This window comes from Astyanax mexicanus, chromosome 23 (genome assembly GCF_023375975.1).
Source record: "Astyanax mexicanus isolate ESR-SI-001 chromosome 23, AstMex3_surface, whole genome shotgun sequence".
Classification (NCBI taxonomy): Eukaryota; Metazoa; Chordata; class Actinopteri; order Characiformes; family Acestrorhamphidae; genus Astyanax; species Astyanax mexicanus.
In genome coordinates, this window is record NC_064430.1 from 631,191 (window position 1) to 641,378 (window position 10,188).

Consider the following 10,188-nt stretch of genomic DNA (forward strand, 5'->3'; position numbering starts at 1 on the left):
TGTGTCCCAAAATGCTTTGCGGGTCTCGCTACTAAGCAACAGACAGCCGAAGAAACGGAGCGGACAGGGAGCCACCAGGGTTGCCAGATTGTTACAGTGGGATGCAGATAAAACCAATTTACAGGGTAAAACGTGTTTCAAATCCACAAAATTACTGAGAAAACCACCCAAACAGCTGATGTTCATCATATTAACAATATTACAGGGTTTATTCCAACATGATCTTAACTAAAATAACTTAATTATCTTGAAAAACACTTATTACAAAAAACGATATTTAAATGAGTTTATCTGCATATTTGTATTATGTGTTTTGTGCCTTGTATCATTGGACACACGAAATGTAACGCTGTGTTGAAGGACGGGACGAGGAGAGCGGACGCTAATGCAAGTAATATTTATTGAAAAACAGAAAACAAAACATAAACCAAACAGAAACTCAGACACATGGAGACCAACTAACAGACGGGATTAACACAGCCGTGACAGACGTGAAAACGCACAAGAACCGACACCGGGGAAATGGAACACGGACCTTAAATAGAGGTGCACACACACAGGAAACAGGAAACACCTGGGACGAAGGGGCGGAGCTACAAATGAACACAGGTGAGTGGAAAAACACTGGGAAAGAAACACAGACCTGAGAATAACATAGACATGAGAACCAGACAGACAAAAGACCTGACACGAAACAAAAACATAAAAACAGTACATAAAAACAACCTCGCAAGCAATGAAAGAAAGAAATAACTTACTCACATATAATAACGAACATAAACACAGCTTCAAATTTCCATCAGCAGGACTAAAAGCTCTGTCTCTGCAGGATTAGATATCTAACTATAACACTGATGAGTACCCTTTCCATCAGCAGGATTAAAAGCTCTGTCTCTGCAGGGTTAGATATCTAACTATAACACTGATGAGTACCCTTTCCATCAGCAGGATTAAAAGCTCTGTCTCTGCAGGGTTAGATATCTAACTATAACACTGATGAGTACCCTTTCCATCAGCAGGACTAAAAGCTCTGTCTCTGCAGGGTTAGATATCTAACTACAACACTGATGAGTACCATTTCCATCAGCAGGACTAAAAGCTCTGTCTCTGCAGGGTTAGATATCTAACTATAACACCGCCGAGTTAAATTTCCAAACTCTTACACTTGGTAGTGTTGTTTACCTGTCAATCACAGCGTTTCCTCCAGATAATTTCAGATACAACTCGACATTTGGCATGATACCACCCAATCTGGCAACAGTGCGAGCCGGGGTACGCTGCTATTTGTAAGGTTTTCTTCATGTAGTTCAGTAATGTGAGGATCATCTTTTAAACAGCGTAAATATAACAAGCAGATAAATGACTTCATGATCAGCTCAGAGCTTCACTAACTTTTATTCAGAGCTCAGTTCAGTGTGTTTATGGAGTTTTAAACACGGCTCAACCCCTCTCTCACCTGTGTGTGTTAATCTGTGTGTTTATGCGACCGGTGCTGGCGCATGATAATGATGCGTTAGTGTCCGAATTCCCTCCTGTTTCACCACTACTTAGTGAACTTATTAGTATCTCCCTATATAGCACAACACTAATGAGGGAGTAGGAGCCATTTCGGTCACAGCCCATGTTTCAGTTTCTGTCACGTGACCCATCAGTGTTAGTAGTGTTTTAAACACGGGGTTCTGCTGCCATCATGTGGCCGCTTATAGTAACTACACAAAATACACCGAATAACATTCAGCATCAGTACAGATATAATACAGATATAATACACATATAATACACATATAATACACATATAATACAGATATAATACAGATATAATACAGATATAATACACATATAATACAGATATAATACAGATATAATACAGATATAATACACATATAATACAGATATAATATAGATATAATACACATATAATACAGATATAATACACATATAATACAGATATAATACACGTATAATACGGGGCCATCTCAAAAAAAATATTATTATTATATAAGACCAATTGGTACTGTTGGCAGTGTGCCAAGTCCTGCTAGAAAATGAAATCTGCTTGAGGTCTAGAGTGAAGTTTCCACCAATCAGTGATGGTTTGGAGAGTCATGTCTGTCATCTGCTGGTGTTGATCCACTGTGTTTTATTATCAAGTCTAAAGTCAGTGCAGTTTTGTTTTCCCATAAAATCTTACAGCACTTCATATCTTACAGCTTCCCTCTGCTGAAAACTACTTTTATGGAGATGCAGATTTCATTTTCCAGCAGGACTTGGCACACTGCCCACACTGTCCCAAAAGTACCAATTGGTCTTACAGTATATAATATTCTAATTTTTTAAAACACAGATTTTTAGGTTTTCATTGGCTGTAATCCATAATCATCAACGATAAGAGAAATAAACGTCTTTAATAGATCACTCTGTGTTTAATACAACTATATAATATGAGTTTCACATTTTGAACTGAATTACTGAAATAAAGTAACTTTTTAAAGATATAATACAGATATAATACAGGAGAAAACAGTTCATATATTTAATATAAGTTTCATCTTCTCTTCTTCTTACGTCTGATTGGCTGGTCTGATTCTGCAGTGTTTAATAGAAGAGCGCTTGTGCTGGTGTCTTCATCATCAGGACGAGATGATTTCAGAAGGTATCTGGGCACATGCTGGAAAATACAAACACCAAAATATAAATAGAGAAGTGATCTATCAGATTATGAAGGAACACATAATGAATCATGTAGTAACTTAAAAACAGTGTTAAACAAACCTAAATACTCTGTGAAGTATTTAGATACTCTTATCTGGGGAGCTGTTTGTTAACTTGTGGTTTCTGAGGCTGGAAACTCTGATAAACTCATCCTGTACAACAGAGGAAACTCTCGCTCTTCTATCCTTTCCTGTGGTGAAGTCCTGATGAGTGCCAGTTTCATCATTATAACGTGCTTGATGGTCTTTGTGGTGACTACACTCGAGGAAACTTTCAAACTTCTTACATTTCTTCTTTTCAGATTGACTGACCTTTGTTTTTTCTTAAATTATTTTTTTTCTTTATTTAGTTGAGTAGTTGTTTCTTCTCATAATCTGGATTCGAACATTACTGAAATATTCACTATTCACTGTATACCTGTAACTCTACCTCTTCACTACTTTACTTTAACTGATGCTCTCAAACACTTTATTAAGAGACAAGAAATTCAAGTAATTAACTCTTGATGAGTTCAGCACAGCTGTTAACTGAAAGCCTGAATTCCAGGTGACTCTACCTCATAAAACTGACTGAGAAAATCCAGCAGAGATGTTCAAAACTGATCATCTAAACAAGAGGAGATACTTGTTGAAGAATGTAAAATATAAAACATATTCTGGGTTGTTTAACACTTTTTTGTTTATTAAGTAATTCTATATGCGTTTCTACATAGTTTGGATGATTTGTAATGATAATATTAATAAACTTTTTTTTAAATAGCACCTTTCATATAAAAAAATGCAGCTTTAAGTGTTTCACATAGGGAGAAAGAGTAGGAAATAGCACACAATCAAGACATTAAAAAAGTCAATGGAAATAAACACTAATAAAATATAATACTCAAAAACAAATAAATGAAAATTATAATAGTATAAAATACAATCAAAACCAGACAAAAATACCAGACATAAAAATAAGATCTAATTAAAAGCTAGAAAAATTAAAATAAGATAATCAGGTAAACATTTATAATAAATAAATAGTAAGAATGATCTAATTGAAAGCTAGAAAAATAAGAATAAGGTCTAATTAAAAGCTAATGTAAAGATTTGTTTAAAGCTTTTTCCAAAAAATAGTAACAGAGGTTGCTTGACGTATACTCATCTGTAGTGTGATTTAAATTTTTAGTATTAATCTACAGTATAGTGTAAAATAATAAAAAAACATACTGATTCAGCCCTAGATTAAAGACTAAAATATGCAGTGATAATATAAACACTTGATATAATAAAGCATATAATATAATACATCATTAAATAAATCAATGAATGTAAAAAGAGAGCAGTAACCTGAAGAGTCGTGCTGCTCCGCGGTGGGACCCTCGTGCTGCTCCGCGCTGGGACCCTCGTGCTGCTCCGCGGTGGGACCCTCGTGCTGTGGCGGGACGGGATGGGGGGCGGCTGGGTGGTGGAGGGTCTGAGGCGGCGGGACGTCGGGACGGTTTCAGATAACAGATCTGATATTTCATCTTCATTTATATCATCATCACTCTCCTCAGAGAGACGCCCCTCATCAGCACAGTCCTGACACAACCAATCACCAACCGGCACTGAGCTCAGGGGCGGAGTCAGGCAGCCTATATGGAATCTTTAAAAAAAAAATTGTTTATTATATATACGTACTTACGTCACATGTACAGCCTCTAAAAGAGGATCCGGCTCAGTTTTACTGAACGCGAGCGGCTGGTGGAGCAATGGGGACTTCAGAAGAGGAAACTCAGAGCTCAGTAGCTCATTCACTCATAGTAAAACCAAAGAAACGAAAGAGTGAAGTTTCTGACTGAGCTCTCTCTCTCTCCCTCTCTCTCTCTCTCTCTCTCTTTCACTTTGTCCTCATTCTCTTTTTTCTTTATAAATTGAGTGTCTAATCTCTCTCTTTCCCTTCCTGTCTTTTTCTGTCTGTATCTTTGTCACTTTCTCTCTCTCCCTCTCCCTTTATCTTTTCCTTTCATTTTCTTTGATTTTTTTTATTGAGTGTCTCATCTCTCTCTTTCTCTCTTTAGCTCCTTTTTTATAAATGTATTGTCTCTTTCTCTCTCTGTCTTTCTCTGTCTCTTTTTCTCTTGCTTTCCTCTCTTTTTTCTCTCCCTCTCTATTTATGTTTTCCTTTCCTTTTCTTTTATTCTTTTTTTAATTGAGTGTCTCATCTCTCACTTTCTTTCTCACTCTCTTTATCTTTTCTTTTCTCTTTTATTCTTTATTATAAATTGAGTCTTGTATCTCTCTTTCTCTCACTTTCTCTTTTTTTTCTCTTGCATGTTTTTCTCTCTCATTGTTCTTTATTCCTTTTTATAAATTGAGTCTCTCTCTCTCAACATAACGGATTCGGATTCATCCGCTCTGAAAGGAGACCGCATCACACCCGCATGCTCGGTGCAATTACCCATTCTCACCAGAGAGAGGCGTAATCCCAAAACTTACGGACATCAGCTTTAATTTATTTTCTATATTTTAATGGTATAAATTATCGTATTACGCTGTAAAATCCGCATCACCTGGAATCACAGGCGGAGCAGATCAACATCCGGTTCCTCCGGTCGCTCCTCCCGCACTCCTCACACACACTCCTCCCGCACTCCTCACACACACTCAGATCTTCTGCAGCTTCTTCTCCTGATACTGAACACTGAGGAAGATCCACCTCCACCTTCAACCAATCACAGCGCAGAGTTATCACTGATACACAGCTCACACAGATACTTACATAAAACTGAGATAAAGTTATTTACTCCTTACTGTTTTAATAATATCTCCTCCCACTCCTCTCCTCCCATAAACAACATTAAACTCCAGCCGATCCACCGGACAGGAAGTAGATGTCTAAAAAAGAAACATATTATTATTATTAGCATTATAAAAGTGCAGTATTATTTTTACAGTAATTAAATTTGGCCTAATATCATACTTTCATACATTTGCATGTATTATCTGTGTAAATTATGTGTTTAAGCGAGGAGTTTATCATTTCTCCTATAGTGACCCAAACCCCTCCACTCTTTACCTAAAAAAGGTTATTTAACTTCATATAAAAACAGTGGAATAAATGCAAAACAATCTTTTTAACTGGCCAAAAAAAAAAAAAAAATCAAGAAATCAAATAGTCATCAGGGCTCTTTTTACTGTGTATATAAATCTACACCCAAAAACAAAAAAAAACACAAATAAGACTGGGAGTATATATATAATAATATTATAATCGACAATGTTGATTATTAAATTTTGTTCTTATATTTTACTGTTGACTAATCATTATCTTCATATGGAAGAAAAAAACTCGATTAAGTGTTCGAGCTTAAGATTTATCTATGTTTTTATATTTGCATTATTAACCCCTTCATGCAGATCCTTTAAACGTTTATGATCATTTTCATGCGATTTGCAACACTGCACTATAACACTATTTACTTTAAGTTTTACATATAACACAGTGATCAATCAGTGCTTAAACTAAAGTAGACACTTGGGACAAAACAATATTTCACCTTCTACCTTTTATTTCCATTATTATTTAATAAAAACTTGGTTATTTAATTGAATTATTAATAATACTGTGTTGATTTTTGCTCACCTTGGCCCATTCAGTGATGCAGGTGAAGCAGTAGTGGTGATCACACTGCTGGGGGGTGGCCACTGGCTGACCACTGAAGGTGTTTAAACAGATGAGACATTGTACAGAACCAGATCCAGAACCATCCCCGTCCGGACTCGGACCCTCCGGCTGTGAATCCTCCATCTGTACTCTTATTAGGGGTGGGAATCGTTTACTATCTCACGATTCGATTCGATTCCGATTTTGGGGGCCACGATTCGATTCAAAATCGATTTTTGATTCAAAACGATTTGAATTATAAAAATTTCTGCTTCTGGCTTATGAATCGTATTGAAAAAAAACCCTCCATAATATACACTGGTCCTGGAGCAGGTAATGTGTTACAAAAACAATAAAATGTGCAGGAATGTGGGTCCTCAGTGACAGAGGAATCACTGGGATATCACAATGACGTTAATGAACAATAAATAAATAATAAATAACACTGCTTTATTACCAGGCTACTAGCGGTGGTGTGTAGGTGACGCTGCTGGGCTGATGTGATGATAGCAGTGGAGCGCTAAAGTTCAGGAGCAGCTGCTGATTAACTAGTTAATTTAAGGTCGTTGTATTTCTTCAGAAAGGGGGCAGGAGGTGGAGAAATTAATTCATATGGTCCATTCCTTAATTCCTCTGTGATGAGGAGCTGAAATTAGCTCTGATTAGCTTATTGTATTTTTCCGTTCCGCCTTAAATGCTGCAGCCCGCTGCCACCTGTAGCGTTATTTAAGGTGGAACTGGAAAGTTAGCTAGTTAGCTAGCTAACAGTTACTGAAACTAACTACTAGCGATCTTTTTTATGCTTGTTATGAAGCATTCTGCCATAAAACATTGAAACTACACGTTAATCTAATGTAATATAGTGCTTGTTCTGCCATCTTACCGGTGATTCTCAAACACCTACGCTCTGTGTGGGTCTGGAAGACCTCGGTTTGAAGGGACAAGCGCTATCCCCAGGGTTGCCAGGTCCAACAAAAATACCCAGCCCAAAATCAGTCTAAAACCCGCCCCTCAGAATCGATTTTGGGACATTTTAAATCGATTCTGAATCGTAGTAAATGAGAATCAAGATTCTTATGTGAATCGATTTTTTGGCACACCTCTAACTCTTATATCTGACCAGCATAAATATAAATATTATAATTATCCCTGTTACTACTGAAGACACTTAAGCAATAATACTAAACTCATCTATTTCTATTCTAACTCTATTTGAGTAATGTTCTAATCCAGATTATGAGAAGCAACAACTACTCAAATAAATAAGGAAAAAAAATCTTTTTTTTTTTTTTTTTTTTTTTACTTTTTTTACTTTACTAAAAAATGAATGTCGGTCAGTGCGAAAATAAAAATTTGGAGAAACCACAAGTTAACAGCTCCCTAGATAAGAGCAGCTAAAAGCTTCTACACAGAGTATTTTGGTTTGTTTAACACTTTTAAGTGACTACATGATTCATTATGTGTTCCTTTGTTGTGCTGAATTCAGCACCCCTGCCAGGAAAAGCACCCCCTCTCGGAGCGTATTAATTAGCAAGTAAAGTTAAAGTGCTTTTATAAAGAAGAGAGAGGGCGCTTTTCATGGCGGGGGTGCTGAATTCGGCACCATAGTAGTGCTGAAATCTGCACATCCTCACTGGAGAGGCTGCAGATGACATGACATGACTTTTTTTTTCTTAGGAGTCAGCATAGCTTAAAACAGCATCTTGGGTATTTTCATTTTCTAAAAAAAAACACTTTTTAATGGTACTGCATGAGGCTAATGTAACAAGGTTAAAATACATATTTTTTTTGTTGTTAAAATTCTACCAAATCCTGATTTTTATTTAAATATTTGTTTTTGTGTTCTAGCTATTGCTGATTTGTAGTGCGGAAGTTGGTTAATTGTGTACTGCCCCTTTAAGAGATGCAGCGTTACTCTGCGCTGTTGCCGTGGCGACCGCAGTTTGTGAATATCAAACTCAGAGGAGGTAAGTTAGCTTAAACACGTGTTTTTACTGTGTAAAACAACATAAAACGGACAGTAAGCAGAGCTACAGTAAAGGCAGGGTAGAGTAAGTTGTAAATATGTTGCTGCTTGAATGTGAATATATATCTTATATATAATAAATATATTATATTATATTATTTCTGTTAACAGGAGGAGGATATAACGTTATCCTGCAGTGTTTACCTGTTTATACAGGTGTGTAGCTTCCCACAGTCTCTCCTGTTTATTGTTTAAAGCATATATTTATTAAGATCAGTAAAATCCGAACAGAAACCGAGAAAAACAGTTTAGAATTATTTACTTATTTACTTACAGTGTCGAGACTTCGCGGTGTAAAATGAATCGACTCAATGATTCAGTGATTCGCTTCAAACGTTAAAGTCACGTGACTGAATCCGCTGAGAAGATTTTCTGTCAAAATAAAAGTCCCCCTAAAATGTAATAAAAACTCAGTGTTGAATCTATAAATAACATACTATGAACTAGTGTGATAATATAAGTTGATGATTTTTTAAAACTAATTATAAACTTTTGAAAACTTATAAACACATAAAATAATGTACATCATAAAAGAAAGAAAAGTAAAAAAATGTACTAAACCTAGTGTTAAAGAGTTACACAGTTTAGTGCTGACACTTTAAGATTATATTCTTTAATAAAAGTAACATTATAAAGAAAAATATATTTCTTTCAGCCACTGATAGCATGTTTTATACAAGGCAAAAAGTAAAAAATAGTAGATTTCAGAGATTTGACTGTACTAAAAGTATTTGTTGTTAAATTAGTTATGGTTGGCTATGTTAATTGTTTCTAATGAAGAATAATTTCTCTATTTACTCAGCTCAGTATCTCTGCTTAGACTGTGACATAAATGTCAAATGTAACATCAAAAACATAATAATAATAATCCTAATAATAAGAAGAAGAAGAATAAAAGGAAGAAACAACAACAATGCTACAACAGTGCTATGTCTCCTGAGTCAGAATATCATCATAAAGTGTCAGTGCAAAACTGTATTACCCAGAAACACTAGTTTTAGTACAGATATTACAGTCAAACCTCTGAAATCTACAGATTTCTACTATTGGCCTAATATAAAACATGCTGTCAGTGGCTGAAAGAAATATATTATTCTTTATAATGTTTATTTTATTAAAGAGTTATGTCTCCTGAGTCAGAATATTATCATAAAGTGACTAAACCATGTAACTCATCAGCACTAGTTTTAGTACAATTTGTTACTATTTATTTTATTATCTACATTATTTTATGCGTTTATAAGCTTTTAATTAGTGTTAAACTCTATATATTATCAAACTAGATCTTAGTATTTCCTTTACAGACTCAATACAGAATTTTATTCAATTTCAGGGGACTTTTATTTTGACAGAAATTTGTTTTGGACTCTGGCCAAGTGCTGCTAAGATTCAGTCACCCCAGGCTCCTATAAAATCTAAGAAGTACATTTAAAAGTCCTGTATAATGTATAATAAAATCTATCCAAGTAATTATAATCTACCTACATTTATAGAAATAGTGTTCTTATTCAGAATATTTTTTGGAAAGATCTAGCTAAATATTTTTCAAATAAAGTGAATTACAGGGTAGAAATAAAAGATGTAGAAATGCTGCAAAATGACTTTAATTTAAAATTTCCTGACATTTGGAAAACTTATGTTTTTATTTGTCAAGGATAACATGTCTTTGTCTCCAATGAAACCAGGCAAAGTGTGAAAAAGCAGGACTTGTACATTCCTGGTACCCACATGCATTTCCTTATAATCTTTTAGTAGTGATGGCAAAAGAAAACAATCATTTTTTGTTGCAGTTTTATTTATTGTCAATTTGTATTATCTATTTA

The 10,188-nt window shown here is 35.1% G+C and overlaps 1 protein-coding gene across 1 annotated transcript; it reads right to left on the reverse strand.

Annotated features, from left to right (window-relative positions):
- Positions 1-1,942: 1,942 nt before the first annotated feature.
- LOC111191165 (PHD and RING finger domain-containing protein 1-like) lies at positions 1,943-6,489 on the reverse strand. The gene is made up of 5 exons (XM_022665280.2): positions 6,319-6,489; positions 5,487-5,570; positions 5,246-5,397; positions 4,041-4,338; positions 1,943-2,668 (listed from the first exon to the last, which is right to left on the reverse strand). The coding sequence occupies exons 1-5, from the start codon at positions 6,481-6,483 to the stop codon at positions 2,546-2,548; spliced, it is 822 nt and encodes a 273-aa protein (XP_022521001.2). The 5' UTR covers positions 6,484-6,489; the 3' UTR covers positions 1,943-2,545.
- Between the last annotated feature and the right edge of the window lie 3,699 nt (positions 6,490-10,188).